This window comes from Halichoerus grypus, chromosome 11 (genome assembly GCF_964656455.1).
Source record: "Halichoerus grypus chromosome 11, mHalGry1.hap1.1, whole genome shotgun sequence".
Taxonomy (NCBI): Eukaryota; Metazoa; Chordata; class Mammalia; order Carnivora; family Phocidae; genus Halichoerus; species Halichoerus grypus.
The window spans coordinates 107,120,455-107,143,912 of record NC_135722.1 but is presented as its reverse complement, the minus strand read 5'-3'; the positions used below and the strand labels follow the sequence as shown (position 1 = coordinate 107,143,912).

At 43.1% G+C, this 23,458-nt stretch overlaps 1 protein-coding gene across 1 annotated transcript in view; it reads right to left on the bottom strand.

The window, feature by feature from the left end:
* GUCY1A2 (guanylate cyclase 1 soluble subunit alpha 2) overlaps positions 1 to 22,511 on the bottom strand; it is a 324,587-nt gene extending 302,076 nt beyond the window's left edge. The window contains exon 1 of the mRNA XM_036065829.2: positions 22,206 to 22,511. Within this exon, the coding sequence (XP_035921722.2) occupies positions 22,206 to 22,490 (285 nt within the window). The 5' untranslated portion in view covers positions 22,491 to 22,511. The remainder of the gene's footprint in view (positions 1 to 22,205) is intronic.
* Positions 22,512 to 23,458: the final 947 nt, after the last annotated feature.

Sequence of the window (23,458 nt, the reverse complement as noted above, 5' to 3'; positions counted from 1 at the left end):
ACTGTTTCTAGACACCTTCTCGGGGCAGCGGATCATGCTATCCTACAAACCTGTGGAGAACATGGCTCTAGTCCTAAACGCTCACACCAAAAAGAATCTCACAGAGCACCCAGGGTTGACTCAGTCCACAAAGTGAAATAATGCTGGGCTTTCTGGATTAAACACGCTGTTGACTGCTAAGGGTCAAACACTAAGCCCAGCATGTTACATGCAACACCTCATTGAGTCCTCACAAAAATCCTGTAAGAGAGGAAGAAGTATTACCCCAATTTTATAAATGTGGAGGAAACTCATCCCAGACAAGTTAAAAAAACATGCCCAAAGTCACGTAGGTAGCGTCTAAGTCAACTTACCTGCCTCCAAAGAGCCAAGCTTTTAATCTGCTTTTCTAAACTGAAATACCTTCTTCTGTCTTCAAGGCAGAAAAGGTTACAGTTGAAAGGAATTAACTCTTGGCTAGATGGTGTGACTTTGGAAACAGCATTTTATTTTTCTAAACCTCAGTTTCCTCTTTTATGAAATAGAGAAATTCCTAGCATAACTATTGCCCAGGGTTGTTATAAGGTCAAAATGAGATAAAAGTACAAAGTATGATACATATGCGTTATATGATGATTCTATGAAAAAAAAAAATCTCTTGATGAGCAAGTAGTCAAAAAATTGTTAAATTGAACTAAACTGCCCATGTCTAACGTCTAGGATGGTTGCCAGACATGCCTCACAGCCCAAAGATGCCAATTAGATGCCGCAAAGCTAATTAGTGCCATTTCGACTCCTGAATACCCTACCGGACAGCAATGGTCCTCATGTCAGGAAATAATTTCTAGCTCTTTACAACCTCTTTGCAGCCTCCGCTTGAGCATTTCCAAAGAATTCCCTATTGTTTCCAGGGCTGGGGAGCCACAGGGTGGTGTTTTCCCAACAAGAGCTTGGAAATAAGGGAAGTAATATTTCCTGCCTGACAGTTAAATTACAAAATTAACACAGAAAATGGGGAAATGTTTTGTCAACCTTAAATGCACCAGCTTAAACAATAATTTGTAAAGGGGTAACAGAGAATTCTCTCCAATCATCCAGCCCAAGGTGCAGCTCCAGGCAAAGTGGGCCACCGAGCCACAGAAACATTTGTAAAGGGGACAAAAACAGGGTGCAGGGAAAGAAGGCCAAATTAGAGAGGGCAGCCCAAAGGAAAGAGAAGGGAGGGGAATAGTTTATGAAACATTATATCCAACACTGTTCAGGGGTATACTGGCCCTCTGTCACATTGAGAAAGATTATTTCTAAACTGAGGACATTCTCCAACCACCTTAACTAAAAGGGACTCTTATGAACGGCCCTGGAGTATCAGGTCTCTTTAGCAAGGCTGAACCCTACAACCGGAGAGCTAGCTCCTTAAACCCGATTGAAGAATTTGGCATAAAACTCATTTTGCTTTGACTCCAAGTGGATTAAAGCAAATTTTTAATGATGACTTGGTTCCTCGTGTAAGAAATGTACTGATCATACAGACTGAGTAACAAGCCTCATTTCCCAGTCACTTCTCACTGTAAATAAGTAAATTGTCGTGCAAATGCCAACCAAAGTGACAAGGGGCATTTTGTTTACCCAGTTAGAGGCTGCGAGTCTGGTGATTTCAGAACACTGACAAGAACAGGTCCTTGGAGTTTAAAAATCTCAGATACTGAACCATGCAGAACCATCCAAATACTACCCCGGGTGGGTCTTGTCCAGCTCAGCTCCCTGGGAAGATAAAACCCAACAAGGGACTAAATTATCATCAAATCTAGTGTTAACTACAGTCTGATGATCCAAACGGATATGAAACGTGCTTACTTGGCAGATAATGAGGGTGACGTCATCAGTGTTTATGATGCACTGCATTCCTGAGCAGAGGTACAAAATCATCACACGTCACCCTGGAAAAAACACGCAGGCAGGAGAACGCTAATACCGCATGATGTGAAAAGCCTTACTTTTTTTCATTGAACACTACGTGAGCTCATTTTTTTAATCTAGGGATCACTCCATCATATAATAACTATTACACTGCTTCCCCATTCCTTCGAGCAAAGTACTTAATTACACCAAGATACGTGTATGGGTGGGTTATGCACAATTATATGCGATCTGTGAAGAGAATATATATACCCTCACTTATGTAACGATTTCTAGGATTACTCTGGCTTCCTTCATATTCAGAAATCAAACTACAAGTAACGCCATTGCTCTTTGCAGACTCTGCAGCGTAAGCTAAGCGGTTGGCCGTGATGATGGTTTTTGTCACTCCGTCACGGCTGCCTTACCCATGGGAGCCTGGAGTGCACAAACATGAGACGGACGGGAGAACTAGGTCAGCCTGGGAGCAGAGCCCCGAGGAAGAAAGAGCCCTTGTGGTTTCTAACACAGGTCTATGTGGGACTCAAAGCCCGCTCAGGAACTCAGCAACTGGCAAGAGGAGATTAGGTTCAGGAAAACCAACAGGAAATTGCTACCAGCCGTCCCTTAGCAAGTCACACGTAGGAAGCACACGAGGGGCGACATAGGCAGTCTCTGCTGTACATTGTGGACGTTGTATGTCGAGGTTGGAACAACTCGTGGGCACGTGGACAGACGTGGACGTTGTATGTCGAGGTTGGAACAACCCGTGGGCACGTGGACAGACGTGGACGTTGTATGTCGAGGTTGGAACAACCCGTGGGCACGTGGACAGACGTGGACGTTGTATGTCGAGGTTGGAACAACCCGTGGGCACGTGGACAGACGTGGACGTTGTATGTCGAGGTTGGAACAACCCGTGGGCACGTGGACAGACGTGGACGTTGTATGTCGAGGTTGGAACAACCCGTGGGCACGTGGACAGACGTGGACGTTGTATGTCGAGGTTGGAACAACCCGTGGGCACGTGGACAGACGTGGACGTTGTATGTCGAGGTTGGAACAACCCGTGGGCACGTGGACAGACGTGGACGTTGTATGTCGAGGTTGGAACAACCCGTGGGCACGTGGACAGACGTGGACGTTGTATGTCGAGGTTGGAACAACCCGTGGGCACGTGGACAGACGTGGACGTTGTATGTCGAGGTTGGAACAACCCGTGGGCACGTGGACAGACGTGGACGTTGTATGTTGAGGTTGGAACAACTCGTGGGCACGTGGACAGACGCGTCATGGTGGAAAGAGCTAGACACAAGACAAGTGGGCACTAAAATGCACATGGTTTCTGGCTCCTTCACTTTAGGCAAGTCACTGCTCCTCTCTGAACTCCGGTTTCCTTATCCTTAAATTGGAGTTAATAATAATCCTTGCGCTGCCTATCTCATTCATTTCCTGCATGAATCGGGGGGGATAATGTGTGTTAAAAACATGCCTTGTAAACTCTAAACAGACGTCACTCATTGCTAGTGGCTTTTCGGTATGGAAAGTGTAGGTCAGCACATCATTCCCTCACAGTCCTGAAGTGGGGACAATTAAGAAGGAAAAAAAATGTCACTAGTGCTTTGCGTTCTTGGGTGTTGAAAAAAAATTACAGTTGGTGAAAGCCCCTGATTTTTCAAAATTCTCTTCAAATCGGCTTACCCTAAAAACTAATAAAATAAGCCATTTATCACAAAAATGGCCATCATAATAAGAACTGATGTGGTCATTTTAGAAGAACTCCAACAAAAGACATCAAAACTTGCTCATATGAGAACCAAACTTTCAGCTATGTAGTAATTCTTAGCCATTTGTTTGTCTCATTACCGAACGGAAAATTAGTAACTGGGAAAAGAAGTGGGGGGTAAAAGGATGTGAGTAAGAAAGGGATATTGGGAACAGCTGCCTACAGAAGAGAAATGTTTCTGGCACAGTATTATTTTTTTCAAATTCTTTCTAGAATACTACACGAGTTTTAAATGTCTTACTCTGCCATTCAGCTTTACAAATACCATGTTGACCCACACAAGTCATGTCTACACATTCACACCAAACAACAGAATTGTAATGATATGATGCTTAGGAGCAAGGTACTGATGGGACAGCTTTCAGTACTTCCCAGCTCCAAAAACACTTTAATTTCCTGATGTGTACCAGGGCTCTTCACTGGAGTTTCCAAGGCAAACCCACTGCAGTGGCATCCGTAATTGGCACAACACGTATCAGTCCATAATTTACTCATTTAAGGAGCAAAATCTCCAGAATCTCTAAGCATTATAAAACATAAGGACACCATCTGCCTCATTTGGCCCTATGAGCTTTATTTCAAATAAACCCTGAAGTAGCAGTAATAGCTCTTTAAAATAACACACAATACTTTATGATACCAAATTAATAAATATACCACATAACCAAAAATTATTATATGTGTGTGTGTATATCTCCCAATATATCTACTTGATTTCGACAGACCAAGAACATTTGATAATTTACTGTAGCTATAGGAGACCTCCAGATGGCTGCCTGAGAAGCAGCCAGACATCACTTCTATACTCATCAATATATGTTGGAGCTTTGTGAGACCAGACAACCAGGTTTGATTTGAGGATTTTGGGGGCACCAAGAGCATTATCTCCAGTCCATCCATTCCCAGTCCTCTCCACCCCAAACTTAGTTTCCACTCCTTTAAGGTGCTTAAAATCAAGGGAGGTATCTTTCAACTAATAATTTAATATAAGATATTTAAAATATACACAGTCTAATTTGTCTGGTGGGAGAGACTTATGGTAGATTTTTGTGGCATGAGATTTTGATAAGAGAGAGAGAGGGGTTGAGAATAGGGACAACCAGAAATAAATGTCCTTACTTCACAATTCTTCTCAACCTTAACTCCTAACATATCAGGGTTTAAACTACTACAAAACACCAAGGCAGAAACTTTGATATGCTTTACTTTGATATGCCCTCCACTTCATTTCTGTTAGTTACTCTGGAAGAACAAAACAATAAACTTTGTTATCTTAGGTTTTTAAGATGTTTCCAGGCAGGCATATCTTGATTTGATTAATAAATCACATAAAGTAGCTGAATACCTTATTTAATGGCCAAGAATTGTCAGTCTGATCTTATTTTTAGATTCACACTTTTAGCCTCATATTTTGTAGTTTTACCATAAAAATGGTAACATTTTTATTGACCTGTATTTGAAAGTGACTTAGTAATATGTATTCTTTGAAAAATTATTCTGTCTCCTGGGGTAACTTGTAGTAAAATGCTTTTTCCAATTACATATCCAATGGAATTGGTAATTTCTTTCATTACTGTCATCATTAATGCCATTGATTAAGATGATATATCCCACTGCTATAATCAGAATAATTGGATATCTGTGTTAACTAGATATTTGAGACCTCAATTTTTCTCAACAGTCAAGAATGCAAGGCTAATGGTGGAAAATTACACTTACAACTTAACTTAGTATTTGATTTCTGCCATCTTCTCCTGACTCCCATCCCTAGAACGCAGCTGAATAAGGAGAGAAGTGCCCAAGTGCTTAAAACACCAGCAGGCAGCAGCTCATACGTCCGATTTTGCACAGTTGGTTCCTTGCAAGCTGTGGATAAATCCCATCCATTCTCCTGCAGCACCAAAGTTAGGTTCGTACTTTGCAAGCACACTTTTGGATAATTTAATTCAGAACAAAAGGAAAGACTGGTCTTCTTTGAAATGTGTTTAGAATGGCAGTAAGTTTACACAAGAGAGAAGCGGGAAAAAAGGAGATTTCATAGCTTGCAAACACTGTCAGGTCCACAAAGTGTTTATTGATCTTTACATCAGGAGGAAACAATAAACCTCTCTTCTCCAGCATCCATGCTAGAAACTCCCTCATATGTGTCTGAAGCTTCAGATGCAATTACAATAGTCAGTTGTTAAAATTTACTCTTTCCCTCAGTCTGGGTTCCATTACAACACAATTATCTCATCATTACCACTCCTTACAATAAATGCCTTTATAGGCAGATTCTTTTGTTAAGGAGGTAAGAGACAATTTCACTACTTGTGGCAAATTTTTAAAAGACACAATGATAGTAATTACAGCTACTCCAGATTTCTACTGAATGGCATTTTTAAATTCAGAATCCAATGACAGAGCCATTTCCCCTCTGCCCTACATAATCAATAGTAGATAGATACACAGATCCATACATGCACACACACACACACACACACATTTGTTACACAGATATGTAGAGATAAATAGGTAAATATCAAAAATGTTCTTCAAATAAATTCAAGTCTCTATCTGTAAATACCATAATGAAAACAAAATTTGAAACAATCCCTGCATCCTTTTCTTTGTGAAAAGCAAATAAATAAATTCCTTAAACTAAAAATCAAATAGTTCATAAGAGAACGTTCAAAAATCAAGACATCCCTCATACACAAATTTATCCAATCACACAAGGAAAACGTGAAGTTGGAAGACAGAGTAACCCTGTCATGGGAGAATTCGGTCAACAGGAGTTTAAACAAAATACTTTTTTCTTTTGTTGAGGTCTCCAGAAACGTACTGAATTAGGATGACAGGCTTCTTGCACAGCAGCAGGTTCTCCTTAAATTTGCTGTTGGGGTAATGTGAATTTTTTTTCCGAAAGTTCTTGCTTTCCCTTGGGAAGACTTTACTCAAGAAATTGGTTGGAAGAAAGATAAAATCTTTTTGAGGATTCAATCCTGAAATGTTTGCAACAGATTCACAAGAAAAAGTGGGGCAGGGGAGGTTATAAGTGTTCTTCCCATGTAAATAAGACATCGCCGATTTCTGGCACAGAAAAAGCCAACAACAAATATCTATTTAATGAAGTAGTGTTGAACTCTTTTTTTAAAAAAAATATAGTTTGATCAAGTAGAAAAAAACTTATTCCTTCCTCCCAGCACATCATGTAAGCGGATGAGTACTTACGGAAAACCCAACACTATTTAGTTTTCAACTCTGCAGATTACTAGCACCATTTTCTCCTCCACAGATCTTGTGTTTTGGCTCATGACACAATAAAGTCAAGCATGTACAGTGCACATATAGTAAATACACAATGAAGGAATAAAAATAAGAGGACATAATAATTACTTACATCTGTATAATCTTATTTTTTGTTACTGCTACTGATTTTAATCCTAAAGCGCATTATTTATCAACTCACTTATTTCTCACAACATTTGTACAGTACGGTTGGAATAAATATTCTTACATTCACTCTAAATGTATTCATTTAACAAATATTTATTGACCAGCTACTATGTGCCAGGCACTAGAAAACTGGGGATATGGCAGTATATAAAATAGACAAAAATCCTTGTTTGATGAAACTGAGCAAAATTCATCCAGAAGAGGAAAAGGAGAGAGCCAATAAGCTGCATTTGATTGTGTATGCCCTGGCTGGCCTTATTTTACCTTCCACATGGCCTTTCAACTGTGTGAAATACATTTGATATAACAACAAAGTAGAGTCCTATTCACTTGGCTCCTAATCCCCAGAGACTTCCTTCCATTAGTGACCTTTCCATCAGGGTCAAGAAGAGCTCTAACACTAAACAAAGTTATATCAGACATGGCGAGGGTAAGAATAGGGGTTATATATATAAAATATATATCTGAAATTACCTTTAAAACTGCAAGAGAACACACTAATACAAGCACAATCAAAACACAGCTCCTCCCACAAGCTGCTCAGCTTACAAAATCCTATCTTTAAAAGTATTTTTTTTTTAAAGTCTGACGTTTCAGGTTGATAAAACAACCCGAAAGTTATGTGCAGTAGAATACACAAATGAAAAAAGGTACTTTATGATCTGAGTATAAAATTTCTGAAGGGTGAATTACTGACATTTCTGGCCTCATTTGACACCCCATCATCAGTGCAGTTACCATAGTTAAAATGTACCTAGAGAACTGCAAAGAGCATGACAATTTAAATTCAACACTCGTTAGGTATAAAAAATCACTGACCAATCAGAGTTATAAAATCAGGACCAGACTGTAATAAAGTAGGTGTAAGTAAAACCAAACTCTGCCCACTGCCTTTGCACCAGGCCCCTAGGGCGCCCGCCACATTGCTTTCCCCTTGGGTAGAGAGAAAGTATCCTCACGCTCGGCAAAGGGGCTCACAAAGGTCACTAGATTAATACCATCCTTTCCCAAAGCCTATTTCTCTCATCCATCTCCAACATTTTTTGACTATTTTGTTACCTTCAAACACGAGTCTCCACCTTAGTACACTTTGATTTGGCCTCACAGACCCTACCGTTTCTCTCTTTTTATTTGTATTGCCAAAAGTCTTGGATGAGAAATATATGCTTATGAAATCCTTTGCGTACTCATCAGATATTCCCTCTTTAAGTAGGTTTCTATCTCAGAGGTGGGATGGACATCGTTTTTCTAAGGCCCCCAGCAGAATCTTGGTCTGGGCTTGAAAATATCATCCTTAATTTCTCATCACTTCACAAATATCGACCACTACAGCCCTTGCTCCCAGCCACCTCCCACACCCACAAGCAAACAAACAAAAAGCTTCTGGGCACCTACATTCTGCTGGTTCTCTTTGTAGAGTGCTTCTCAATGCTCTATTATTGTGTTTCTCTCTCTTTCCCTCAGAGAGTTTGTCAGTTTTCAAGATATTAGCTACTAACTCCACGAGCTCTTACCAAAACCCAATCCCAGATCTCTAACGGTGCATTTCCTGAGTGCCTGCCTACCGTGCGGCAGTGCGTGTGCTGAGGCTGGTGAGCGGGTACCACCAGGCGCCCTCAAAGAACTCACGCAACAGAGCCAACCATTTGCACCCAAATTCAAAAACTCCAAATCCAAGGTTATCATGATAGTTCTCCCAAATGCCACCCCCCCCCCCCATTGCTGACTGTGGTGCTTTTATTAACGCTGTCATGGCTCTCAGACCCACTGTCACAGGTCAGGCTCCCGAGGAAGCACTCTCTGAGATCAGCGTGCAGAAAGCTTATGAGGAGGTGTTCCTGGGATCAATACCCAAGAAAGACTATAGACGGAGGCAGAACAGGAAAGAGGGAGGAGCTAGAAACAAATAATGCAATATATGTTAAGAAAGAAAAAAAGAAGAAGAAGAATGTAGCAGGAGGGGAAGAATGAAGGGGGGGAAATCGGAGGGGGAGAAGAACCATGAGAGACGATGGACTCTGAAAAACAAACTGAGGGTTCTAGAGGGGAGGGGGGTGGGGGGATGGGTTAGCCTGGTGATGGGTATTAAAGAGGGCACGTTCTGCATGGAGCACTGGGTGTTATGCACAAACAATGAATCATGGAACACTATATCTAAAACTAATGATGTAATGTATGGGGATTAACATAACAATAAAAAAATTTTAAAAAAAAAAAAGAGGGAGGAGCTAGACTGTGGTGCAGGCTCCGGGGAGGCCTCAGGTGACCCTCCATGGAGCTCTGCCTTCAGAGCTGGCTGAGTGAGGACGGGGAGATCAAGCCTTCACGGCGCCATGCTCAGTAGTCACTGGAACGGAGCAACTTTGGGCAAGGCAGCTGGCTCCAGTCCAGGCAGTGCATCCAGGGGACGGACAGGGGAGGCTGGCTGTTAGCAGCCTGGCTAGCCTCGAGGGGAATAAGCCCTTCATTTCTAAAGGGGCATCTGGGGGCTGCATGGCAATGTCCACCACGCTCACAGAGGCTCAAAACACACAGTACAGTGGAAGGAATACACGGAGGCAAACACGCCAAGATTCTAATCTTATCTCTCTATCAGTCATTAACTGTGATCATTAGGCAAGTTACTCAACTTCTCTGAATCTCTGATAAGATTATTTTACAAATTCACAGATACATATTAGGAAAACTTAAATGCCTAACACTTGTTAATTCTCCTCCTCCCACCCTATAAGTTTAGTGTTTGTTTTTTTTTAAAACGATGTTCTTTGTCTTCCAAGTGCTATGACTTCTTTTAAAATAACACTTGCTCATTCAGTCCATAAAGATGCACCTCAAACCACCCTCCAGCTGGGACTATTCAAGGCCCTGCAAAGGCCACTGACCACCGAGAGCAACCAGAGGCTGTCTCTGCCCCGGGGCCAGACTTAAATTACAGATAACACATATGCAAACAGATGGGGAGGATACCTTCTGAAGGTGAGTGACCTGATGAAAAGAAAGGGATGTGCGAGAGCTTGGTGGGGGAGGGCAGCTGTCTGCCGAGCCTGCAACCGCTTCAGAGCAGAAAGCTGAAGGAAAAGCAAAACAGTTGCACTGATGCTTCAGGGAAGCTCAATTTCAAACCAACCTTTTTCCTCTCTCTTCCGCAAACCTCCCCTCCTCCCTCCTTACCCTTACCCTTTTCTTTCAGGAACCCGGTACCACCCTAAAAACATAGGACTAATACAGCACATACACAATTCCTGTCGAAACTGACTAGATCTGGGGCGCCCGGGGCAGGTGCGGGGGGGCTCAGTCAGTGAAGGGTCTGCCTTCGGCTCAGGTCATGATCCCCAGGTCCTGGGATCCAGCCCCAGTCCTCGGGCTCTTTGCTCAGCGGGGAGCCTGCTTCTCCCTCTCCCTGCTCTGCCTGCCACTCTCCCTGCTTGTGCTCTCTGTCAGATAAATAAAATATTTTTTAAAAATAAAAATAAAAATTAGTTTAAAAAAAAAAAGAAACTGACTAGATCCTGTACTTCCCTATAAACCGCCCCCCCAGTCCCTTCCCCCCTCCCAGCGGGCTTGCAGTTTTGAAGACCTTAGCTGCTGCAGTCTCCTTCCCCGCCCCCCCCGCCCCCCTCACCCCCGCAAAGCAATAAAGCTGTTGTTCTTCTTTATACCCGAACTCTGCCCGAGGTCAGACAGGTAGGCTCTTTGATGTCTCGTAGACCATGGTGAGGCATCACTCCCGCAGTACTGTTAGAGTATCTAATTAAACAAAATGTGCACGGCACTCAGCACGGTGCCTGGCATGTGGTAAGGGCTTGATAAATCAATACTATTATTATTACTATCATCATCATCATCATTGTAGCTTCAAATGGTCTTTTTACACACAAACCGTTCCTTTGTCCATATATCCTCTGCATCATGCCAGATAAGGAAAAGTTGGGTAGGATGAAAGGAAAGAGAGGGAGGGGCCGAAGTAGCTGTCATGGACATTATTTGGTAATTTTTAAATGTGCTTTTATGTTTTTTTAATCCAAAAGGACCATATGGAATTTCTGTCTGAATGTCCTGCTTCATGCATGTGGTTTAACACACACTGAGCACACGCTGAATGAATCACAAAGTGCTCATCTGCTAAATACGTGCTCTCCGGATGAATGAATGCGAGAGGTAAGGGAATGCATGAATGAACAAGAGGCCAATGAGATCACGTTTGGTTTTTAGATTTCTAGGACAGAATTCCTGGAAGATTTCATAACCCTGAAAGGTTGCATACCCAAAAATGTTGAAAATATTTCCCATAAAAAGCACAAGAATGATGAATAAGATACTCCCTATAACGAAAGGGAGTATCTACAAGATTTTGCCAAAAATCGTGACTGAAGGTAACTGAAAGTATCAGGAGATGTGATTAACAATATGAAGACTGGTAAAATAGCTGATAAGTAGGGGCTGGAGAAAGGTGCTAACACTGATTATTTACTGTATTCAAAATACTATGCTATCATTATCCTTCTCATCTTCATAATCCAATAAATTAAGTATTACCTTCATTTTATCAGCACCATGCTCTAACCAACGGAGCTAACCAGCCACTCTACAAAAGTCATTTTATAGATAAGAAACCGAGTCTCATAGAGGCTTATCCAAGAATGCACAAAATAATGACCAGAGTTCGTGTCTGAACCAAAACCTGTTCTTTTCCCAGAATGCAGGGAGTAAAAGAATCTGAAGCAAGCATTGGTTCTCAAAAAATCAGCGTAGCAGCACAATGAAGTAATTCATAAAAGTTAAACACAATGTCTCCAATTCACTATTCACGTTTTATTACATATTTACCCTTAAGTAAGAGACTCATATTATTACATATGATTTCAGAGATGGGAAACAGAGACGGAAGTTATTTCCCCAAAGTCAAATTAAAACAAAAATCAGAATGCAGCATTTATTGAATTGTAGCTTCTGTCCACACACACACACACGAGGCATTTTTCAAGAAAACAAGACAAGCACATTAGCCAAATGATACAGAGAACTCAAAATTAAAATTTCTTTTAAAATCCACCCCTACTCTGCCTCCCCTTGCCTAAGAGACCCCTGCTGGAGTGTGAGGAACTCCCTGAGGCCACAAGAACCGTGGAGCTCTCCGGTGCCTCCATGTGGAAGAAACGTCCTGTTAGTAAGCGTCTGGTCATCTAGGACTTTCCACTTGCCAGAATGTCCACACACCTACAGCACGGCGGTCATTACAGTGCATAATGATGACACGGAGGCCCTGAAACCCTCAGGACAGGCTCTGGGATTATCAAATACTGATTAACACAACAAAAATTGCTTAACCCTTAAGAGTATCTTATTGAATTTCATCTATTCACAAATTGCTACTGCATATGCAACAGTTTACTTAAAATGATTGGTTCACCAAAACTAATTTTTTTACCTTTTCAGGTAAGAAAATATCTGCTAGGAAAAGGAAGGAAGGAAGGAAGACAGACAGACTACTGTGTTCTCCAATATAATAAGAAATGTATTGGTAGCCACCATTACTCTAAGTTCTGTAGGCTCTCTTACTCAAGAAGCAATGTATCAAGTCCGAGTGGAGGAAACCTTATTGTGTAGCAACTAGGAGCCCACAAATAATGAAAGAATGATGTAACTGAATGTTCTTCTATGTTTCAAGGATTAATTCTAACTCTGAAAACATAAGGTAAATTCTAATCAAGCATTTAGAACTGAGTTTCTCAATCACTAATTCGATATGACTTATTGATTCTGGGGGTTTTTTGCGGGGGGAGGATGACCTGGGGGACTAATCAGCTATTCTAACAGAATCAATTCACTAGCAAAAGAATAAGACCCAGATATAAATTAAATAAGCTTGATATCAGATCTGCGTCCAATACAGGATGGCTAGAAGTGCCTTTGAATATTACAGTCTGCCCTATTCGACATTCACTCTCATTATTTCCCAAGACAAAAACCCTCCACTTCAGTGATTGCCCCCAAACACCAAAACTCAATCTGACATATAGGCCTTTTAATATACAATGCATACCTTCACCATTTCATACCTCTCCAAGTCATACTCACCATCTCAGTTTAGGCTACAAATTTATTATCTCTAACCTCACCTGGGCCCTCAAAAAATACCCAATAATACATCTACCTGATCCTGGTCAGTTTTCTTCTCCATTCCTTCTATCAACAATTTCTAACTTTACCACTTTCCCAAGGACTCTATCCCTCCAGGGCCATTTTATATATATATATATATATATATATATATTTTTTTTTTTTTTTTAAAGCCTTATTTATTTTAGAGAGAGAGAAAGAGAGAAAGCACAAATGTGGGGAGGGACACAGGGAGAAGGGGAGAGAATCTTAAGCAGACTCCCCACTGAGCGCAGAGCCCAGCGCGGGGCTCAGTCACAGGATGCTGAGATCATGACCTGAACCGAAATCAAGAGTCCACCACTTAACCGACTGGGCCAGCCAGGCGCCCCAGTGCCATTATTATGTCTATGGTGGTGACTGTAGGATAGGTATGTGGATATAGGTATGTGCTGGTTTGTGAAGATTTTTATTTAGTAGACTGTTTGATAACACAGGATTTCTTATGCTTTGAAATAATAATGAATAAAATAGCACAGTGGAGATATTATTTTTGTATCTTACAGAGATCCACATCTCTTTAACAGAAAATATACAAACGCCTGTAAGTGAGAGTACATATGTTCCCCCAAACAGTTACTGTGTCTTTAGGCATTTAAGATAATTTAAGATAATCATACAAACTAACTGGCATAAAATCTATAGATTATTGTGAAGCTACAATAAAACACACCCTAAAATATGTTATAACTATATTTACTCTTCTTTTAATTCAATTAGCCAACATATAGTACATCATTAGTTTTTGATACTCTATTTACTCTTATTTGTGATTGAGCAAAAACTACAAACAGAGCAGTTAAAATAACCAACTAAAATACAGCAGCACAAGGGGCACCCAGGTGGTTCAGTCTGCTGCCTTCAGCTCAGGTCATGATCCCGGGGTCCAGGGATTGAGACCCCCAGTGGGGAGTCTGCTTCTCCCTCTCCTCCTGCTTGTGCTCTCTCTCCCTGTCTCTCTCTCTCCTTCTCTCTCTCTCACTCTGTCAATGAATACATAAAATCTTTTTTAAAACATAAAATAAAATACAGTAGCACAAAATTATGGTAGCCTACAAAGCATTACCAGATACACCACAAACTCTACAAGGATTTATTCAACATTTATTCATTCTCCTAACATTTATTGAGTGCCTTTATAAATCAGACTTTCTGCTAGGCATGAACATACGTAGATCTCTGTCTCAAGGAGGCCGAATAAACCAAAATCACATTACAACACAGCAAGTCCTACTATAGAGATGTGAGCAATAACTTAGTGTTCCATTATAGGGAAAATAATGCAGTGACAAGAAACAAGATTGATGTGCGTCTGTCTGTCCGTCTGTCTGTGCTTGTGTCTGCCTAAAACTCATTAGAAAAACCATTCTCTCCTGATATTACGTTGGAGGGGCCATGCATGAAGAAGCATGGGCATAAAGCAACAAGAAATGGAAGCATGTTTTAGAACGTTTTTACTTCCTCCGCCGGGCACTGCAGACTCACACATAACCAACATAGTACAGTGAAAGGAGTCAAGGTGACTTCAAAGACTTACAATTAAGATAACATCAGGATTTCCACACAGACAGCCTCCTCTCATGACAGACTGGTTCTAGAGTTTTCTGTAAATGGAAATTGCTTGAACTGTTGGATCACCATTTATTTGGAGAGTTCAACTGGACTCCTACCCAACTTAGCCCCTGAATGAGAGAGAAAGACTAATTGGCTATGGATACAGATATTAGTGACCATTATTGTATTTGCCATGCTCTGGTAGGGTTTGAAGGGTGGTTCTCTATGTCTGCTATCTGAATGTCCTATTGCTTCTTTTCTAGGAAAACCTTTTTTTTTTTTTTTCTGGCATCCAGATCTGTCTTTTTTTTCTCCCTTCACCTTTAAAAAAGAAAATGTATTGGCATACAAACAAGTCATTGCTCCAAAAGGAACCAGTAGATGGAACATTTGAGAAATGCCATGTCAGTCTCACTCTGAAAACCAGACACAGAGTGTAATGTCAAGTGGACCCTCGAAACAACCCTTCTCCTCCCTTCTCCTCTACTGTCTCCAACAGTTTTGAATAGCTGTTTCTGTATTCTGAGGCAAGAGGGCACAGGACATTGATGGCAGTGACATGTGACCTACTGAACATGAACTTGGGAAAGCTAACAAAGCATCCTCAGGGAAAACACGAAGAGAGTCACAAATAATGAAACCTGTATACCTCGGATACTTTCTACCACACAACCAACAAGATTATTTTGAACACAAACGATACAACATAAGATGTGGCTCCAAGTCACCACCTTTATTCTGTTCCTCTTAGGGCAGTAATTGCCCGGGACATATTCACCCCAAAGGAATCACTTCCAGATTCATTCCTTCCAAAAAAAAAAAAAAAAAAAAAGTCAGTCTGCAGAGCTCACTGAGCCTAGATCAATGACCCTGAAGGTACAGAATTCAGTCTCCTTTCGGCACAACTTTGGTGCGCCTAAATCACCGGGAGTATGGTGTAAAATTGAGAGTCCCGGCCCCTCCCCAGAGCTACAAACTAGACCTTCTGAGGAAAAGGCCCAGGAATCTGCATTTTCATACCTTTCTTCAGGTATTCCTTATGTTCACCGAGGTTTGATAACCACTAGCATAAAGGAAGAGCTGTTTAATAAGCCTCAAATAAAGCCTGTACAGAAAGTGACTTCTCACTGTTCTATTTATAGGAGTGTTCACTGTTTCTCAATTCCCCACCACAGCCCAACAAATCTCTAGGCTTCGGAGATATTTCCAGCTCCCCTGCTTCCTAAATCACTCTAGTCTGGAATTTTCAATTTTATGAGGTGCTCTGAACTTACAGCACATACTTCTAGGTCTTCGGATCCCGTCCCGAAGCAATATTTGGGGAGCAAGACTATGTCATTCCATCCCCTAACAGTGCATTTTTGGCAACAGTAGCCCACTTGCTGACAAACATTTTTCTCTCTCACTGGGGAGAGAACTGTACAAAAAGTCTAAGCAGAAAATATAAGGAAGTGGAGGAGAGTCATCACATTTACCTAATTTCTTAAAATACAAAAGAGCCACTCGACAAGTTCCAGGGGGAGGAAACTCTTCCATCTGCTGTCTGTGAACACGACTTCATCCTAAAGTTTTGCTTTACGTGGCAGGTGTAAGTAAAATTCCAACAGGTTTGCATGTTTGAAAGTATCTGGGCACAAAATCTAAATATTTTGTTTCGATGGCACCAAATATAACACAAGAAACATCAAACACAATAGAAATAATATAATTGGACAACTAAACAAAGAACTTCCATTCATTTGTTCTAGCATTTTATGGAACACCCATCAGGTACCAGGTACTGTGCTAAATATGGGATAAACATAAGAGCATCAAGGTAAGAGAATTCAGAAAGAGGAACTTTAAATTTTGAGCTCTCTAGCTCATGCATCAAATAAGGCCCTGCAGAGAAACCTAGTCACCAGATAGCCCTAGCAAATATTCTCCCTGCTTATGTCCGTTAATTTTTTTTTCTTCCTAGACAGGTCTGAAATTCCAAAAGAGATCATTCTATCTTCTTGCTAACTCACAGCAAATGACGTGTATATCTAGAGACAATGCATTTATTTTACTATCATACTCAATCAAATATGTATTTTTTTTTCAATTTTTACCTTCAGCTCCATATGATACAGGGAACACAACAAAATAGAGGAGAATGACAAGAGTGATGATGACATAGAGGGAAATACATAACAGTACTCTCCCCACCCATCCCCAAGTATTTCCAGGTAGATAAATCACATACTAAGAAGGAATATATAATCACTTATCACCTCTGCCTACAAACTAATAATCACCACCAATGGCATTTCCCATTGTCAAAATTCATCTTCAGAATAAAGGCTTAATAACTGAGCCAGTAGCCAAACAAGAATAGAGTGCTGTGCACAAAACACAAATGCCATTAGCTGGGTAACCACTGCATGTCCGTTGCCTAAACCCCTGAACACACGTGCAAACTAGTTTGAATGCAATGGATGGGGAACGCTTGAAATGCTCAGGCAAATAAAAGAAGCAGTTTCTCTGTCACCTCTTTATTTTCTTTCTAATCTTGGAGTGATTTATTGTGAAATACCCACATTCCACCAAATATATATGTCCTTGTATTTTTAGAGAATTTACAGGAGTGGTTTTCATCTTGCCACATAGCATTCAGCAGTTTGCTGGAAATATTTGAAGCTGCAATGATTACAGATGCTTGTTCACACACAGGAGTCCTAGCCAGGGAGCCAAAATGGGACTCCAGTTTTAATTTTTTTAATGGATTGGCTGGGCAATGCCAACAATATAAACTCCTTCTTATCACCTTTTTTTTTTTTTTTTTTTTTAGTATATGACACCAGTTAACCCATAAACTCTTTCCATAAGGTTACTAGCAAGTAAATTATAGCAGCAGAAAGAAATAGAGAGAAAGGAAGGAAGGAAGAAGGAAGGAAGGAAGGAAGGAAGGAGAAAGAAAGAAAGAAAGAGAAAGAAAGAAAGAAAGAGAAGAGAGAAAGAAAGAAAGAAAGGAAGGAAGGAAGGAAGGAAGGAAGGAAGAAAGAAAGAAAGAAAAAAAAAAACTTTAGACCATTTGGAAACATTCAACTTCAGTTAAAATTAATGGATCTTGGTCTGAAACTAACATTTTACTGAGTTGAAGCAATCTCACAAAGAATAGTGCTCCTCCTCTTTCACAACAAATCTACAAAGTAATTATTATTCATATGCCACAAAATACAAAACCAAGGCTCCGGGAATATAGGAGTTGCCTTTCCAGGGTCTCACACTTCCTAAGGGGCTCATCAGAGAGTTATTCAAACCCACAGCTGTCAAATTCCCAATCCTTCAGCTCTGCCCTATTGTTTCCCAATGATTAGGGAGGAAGTAGAGAAAAGCCCTAGATGGCCATTAAGTTCTGATTTCAGATAACAGTATCTAATTTCTACAAATATGAAAACATAGAACTACTAGAATACCTTTGGCCTAACTTTTTAATTCTAATGAATGTGTTGCTCAGAACTTTATTAGCCAATTGAGCCCCAAACTGTAAAAACTTCAATAAGATATGTAAATTGATAAAACATCCTATCTCACAAATATACTTTATTTTTCATTATTTACATGCTAGTAACATGGTCACATTCTAAGCGTTTTTTTAAGTATTTATCCATGTCAGAGAATTCATTTCATTTAATATCAGGGGAGGCTAAATATGTATATTTTTATGTCCTTCCACTTTTTCCTAAGCATGTATCAATATCATTTCCTTTCCACAAATAATGAAACAATGTCTGGTTTTTCTTGCTACTTGAATCCAGACTTCCCTTCCATTTTCTTTCCTCGCTGTTCTCTCAGTTTCTTGGACTATTCTCTGTCAGTAGCTTTCCTCCCCTTATGTGCCACCCTTCCAGTCTTGCGACTTTTCTTCCTGCCATTCTGCTCCCCATAGCCTCTGGAGTCTTCAGGGCCACCTGCAAGGCTGTAACAGCCCATAGTTCTCTGACAAGAAAACTAGGGAAGCCATGGCCTTAAGTTGGTCTCCTGGAATATCTTCACTGACAGGCTGACATTAGCAAACCCCAAACCGATCAGTAACAGGGGTCTAAGTGATAGGGTTCTCAGCAACTCCCATTTATAAGAACAAAATAGAAATAAATGAGTTACTAAATTCACCCTTGATGTAAAATCCCCAGCTGTTTCTCCATATGTGTTCCCAAGTAAATGATTTCAAAATAAATAATGTAATAAGCAATTTGTGCATCTTCAGCCAGGTCTTTAGGTTTATTTTTGTTGTTATGGCGGTGCCCCAGAGATTCACAGGGAACAAAATTATCCAAAGTGAATGATGAATGAACTTCCCCCAGACAGCTCCAAGACAGTTGGAGTTCTTATGTTTTCCTTCAATACAGCTTCCTTAAAATAAAGGCCATAATAAAGACGTTCCATGAGGTCAAAGAATGGGAATGTTTTGCTGGAAGTCGTATCACCAGCACTTTGCGCAATACTTGCCAGGCAGGATGGCCACAGATATTTTGTAATCATTGCACAGAATTAACAGAACCTTGAGGTTCCTACTTAGGAAAGTAATCTACTCTCTTCAAGGTTTTAAAACTCATAGGTGGGTGCCTTCTTTTCTTTTATATGCTCTTATAACAGTTTATCAAAAGCTTGAAAAATATGTCTTCACAGAATGCGAGAGCAGGGAAGGATCGTAAGTATAACACCTTATGGACGAGAAGGCTTCCAGAGAGTGAAAGTCATGTGCACAGAAATATGTAAGTAGCTAGTCATCCAAGGCACGGGGAATGAGAACCAGGTCTCCCAAATTCTGGAATTTGTTTCAATTTCATCAATTCATTTTTATCATTAAAATGGTGTGAAGTATTGTAATATTTATAGCCAATGCATCTAAAAATGACTGTCAAAATGTCAAAAACCTGAGTTAGCATTTTCCAATGATCAAACAACTAGCTTAATTACTTGGCAATATCCTCGTGTTTATTAAATTCATTTCCTCCTTGCCAGATTATTCTGAATATAGGACCAATCTCCAGTGATTGAGATGACATTCCATGCTGAGGCCACTAAGAAGGCAGGAACTTGCACAGCAAGGACAGTTTCTCCTGAAACATACTGTGACAGAATGTAGAAAAGCTTCCCAATACTCAAAACAGCTAGAAATTCCCACCTCCGAATTATAACTATTCTTTACGAAATTATTTATTTAAAAAAAATAGACAGCTCTAATGAAAGAGAATGGAGAAGACATCATTTGTCTCCCCAAGTGTTTTCAGAGAAGTTTAGAGTGCTGGGCATGTAGGAAAATGAATCTACTGAAACTTCTTGAAGCAATGTTCTAGATTGCCAAATAAAAACAGAGGGGTGGAGATCACAGAAATAAGTTACTGCTTTGAAATATAATCTTTCTGTCATCTTTGTGTTACCAAGTCCATAGGTGATATGGTTAGCCAATCCACATTTGCTTATCCATGCCTTACGAGGCTGAAAAGATTTATATTATATTTACCTGTATGTTGTCAGCATGCTAGCTAATAGATTTCTTATCCTTATCTTACCATAACCATTACGTGGGTACGTGCTTTTTATCCATCAAAAAGCTAGCGTCATTCAAATTTGACTTGTAAAGGTAAAGGCAAGAAACTATTTCCTCCTTCTTATTCAGGCAGTAAATACTCGGATTCAGTTTAGTTTATCTACCTCTCACATAAGTTGTTAAGAATAATCTTCAGTTACATTGGCATTACCAGAGCACATGCCATAGAGATTTGTAAATTCTGATTTGTAGGCAAAAAGAAAACTCAGAGATTATAAGAACAAATTCCCCAAACCAGTCATTATCTTCAGTGAAATCACTGTATCGGATACGAACGTGTTGTACTGAGGAATTACTACACTGCACAAATGTTACTTTAGATACTAACACAACACTACAGATGTGCAGGATTACTGTCCTGCTTTCATAAGGCTTATAATTTCAACAATTTGCAACATCAAATAGTTCCTAAGATTATGCTTCTTGGGAAATATTTGCAGTAAAGAATAGCAAACAGTAGCCAACCCATTCTGAGTTTTGTTATTAGGTTATCAGTGGGAGACGTGGCAAAAGATACGCTGAAGAGAAAATGCACAAGGCAAATAAGATGAGTGAGAGTAGTTTCATTGCTAAAAGAAAGAAAAGGTGATTCTTCATTAATGCAAGGGCCATGGAGATATTTGTAGGACTGCCTGGTACTAATACCCTGATCAGGATCCCACTCTTTCTCAGGTCCCTCCCACCCTCGACTGCAAGAGTACTTTGAAAAGCGAGACTCCACAGTAGTCAAATAAGATCAACGTTCCCATTCATTTTGGAAACTTGGGAAAAAGTAAGAAGAGTCCCAGAGGTGCAGAGCTAAAAGTTCTGTCAGCAATTGAAGCCCTCGGACCCAAGACCGGCATGAGAATAAAAGGTGGATGGAGGTTTGACACTGAATCTCCTTAAGATTCTGGCTGCAGTGGAGTGGATTCCTTCAAAACAGAGCTCATCGGTCAGAGAAAGACTGGAACGGAGGTCTGGCATCCCTGAATCTGTAAAAGTCAAGGGTAGCCGAATAGCCTAAGCAGGGATGAGGCAGAAGTGCTCCGGAAAATGTCTAGAACGCGGGGGCATCTGGAGCACACCTTGAACTGGACACAGACGTCCCGGACGAGCACCAGTTTGGAGAGCGCTAGGAAGACAGCGATTAATTCAACAGATAGTTATAAGGGTCTGACAGAAGGTAGGCACGACAAAAATGAGGGATAAACCACTGAAGAACCAGGGAAAAGGCGGTGAAGGAGGAGGCAGGGGTTCAAGAAACACCAGACAGGTTTAGAAAAGCAGACACCAGGTTTACCCAGAGAACAAAGCTGAGCCAGTAAATGCTCAGGGGAAAAAGAAAAAGGCAGGGGGTTGGGGAGAAAACAAGGGGCCAGGGTTTCATCATTTGAAGGCAACTCAAGAAGTATCTGACAGCCAGTTCCTGAAGATCCTTGAGAAGAGGGATGCAACACAGAAGGCAGAGAGCCTCTGGAATGCAAAGATGTCAGACGAGGTCACACGAAGACCAGGAGAGTGTGGGAAAGGAGCGGAAGAGTTCCCCGGACGGGGTGGGGGCTCCTCTGGGATCCTGGAGACCGGAGATGAACGGCCCGGAGCGGGGGGTGCAGAACACGCCGCGGGGAAAGTCCGGGGCAGGAGAACAGGGGGGCGTGAAGGCGCTGGGGCCCGCCCGGTGAGCGGCCCACGCCGGGTGCAGGCCGGGCTCAGCACCCCGGGACCGCGAGCCCCCCGCCCGCCGCGCTCTCACGCCCCCCGGCGGCCGGCTCGGCGCGCTGCCCCGCTCGGCCGGCGCCAACTCCCCGGTCCCCGCGCCCCGGCCCCGCTCACCGAGGGCGCCGTCAGGCGGCTGATGCTCTCGCCCAGCGAGTCCAGGTTGACCCGCCGCCGGCGCGGCGCCCTCCTGGTCCCGGCCGTGGCGGCGGCGGCGGAGGCGGAGGCGGAGGCGGCCGGGGCGGCGGCGGCGGCGCGGGGCTCGGGCGGCCCGGGCGGGCTCCGGCTGCCGTTCCAGCAGAGCCTGGACAGGGGGCACTCCGCCTCCTCCTCGGGGCTGGTCTCCAGGCAGTCGGAGCCCAGCGAGCTGAAGGACTCGGACGAGATCTTCCTCCGAGACATGCTGCGGGCGGCGCGGCGGCGGCCGAGGCGGCGGCGGGGACGCGGGCGGCGGCGGCGGGACCGGCGGGCGGCGGCGTTAGGCGCGTCGGGGCCGCGGGGCTCTGCGGTGGCGCCCGGCCGGGAGGGAGTCGCCGGCGCCGCGGAGCCCGCAGGGGCGGCTGCTCATGGCGGGAACTTGGGGCCCGGGCGCGGCGGCGGGCTGGGCTGGGCTGGGCTGGGCTGGGGGGGCCGCCTCCGCTGCTGCCCGCGCCGCGCCGCCTCTGCGCTCGCCTGGGCGCCTGGCCGTGCGCCGCGCTCCCGCTCGCGGGGCGGCTGCGAGCGTGCGACCGCGGGCGGCGGGGCGGCGGGGCTGCGGGGCTGCGGCCCGCGCGGTCCGGGAGGCAGAGCTGCTGCCGCCCGCGCCGATCGCGCCCCCCTTCCCCTCTCTCCGCCCGCCCCGCGCCGCCCGCCTCCCTCCTTCTCCCTTTATCGTCCTCCCCCCGCCCCCCGTGCGCTCCCTCCGCCGGCATCACGTGTCGCCATCATACTCATTGCGAGTCTCTGCCTCGCCTGTCGCCACGTTTCAGGAGCAACGAGGACACTTGGTCGCCGTCCTCTGTGCGCCCTCCCCGCTCCCACGTCCCCCTCCTCCGAGGAGGAGCGCACGGCGGCTTGGATCAGGCCGGAGGCCCCAGCCCCGACCGCCCCGGCCCTCGTCCGCGGGAGCGGCAGCCGCCGAGCAGTCGGGCGGCGCTGGGCGCTGTGCGGGAGAGGGGCGCGGGGCGAGGGCCGGGGACCGCCTTCTGGAGCCACCTCGGGGAAGCCTGAGGGCGCGAAGTGGGGAGTTGGGGCCCATTGCTGTCCTTCCCCTGCCTTCCTCCGAGTTTATTTAAGTTCTGAGGCGAAGGGGGAAGGCCAGTGGGTCCAGCGCGCCCATTCCGGAGGAGACGCTTACAAGGGAAGGGAAGGGAAGGGGCAACGTGTTCGCA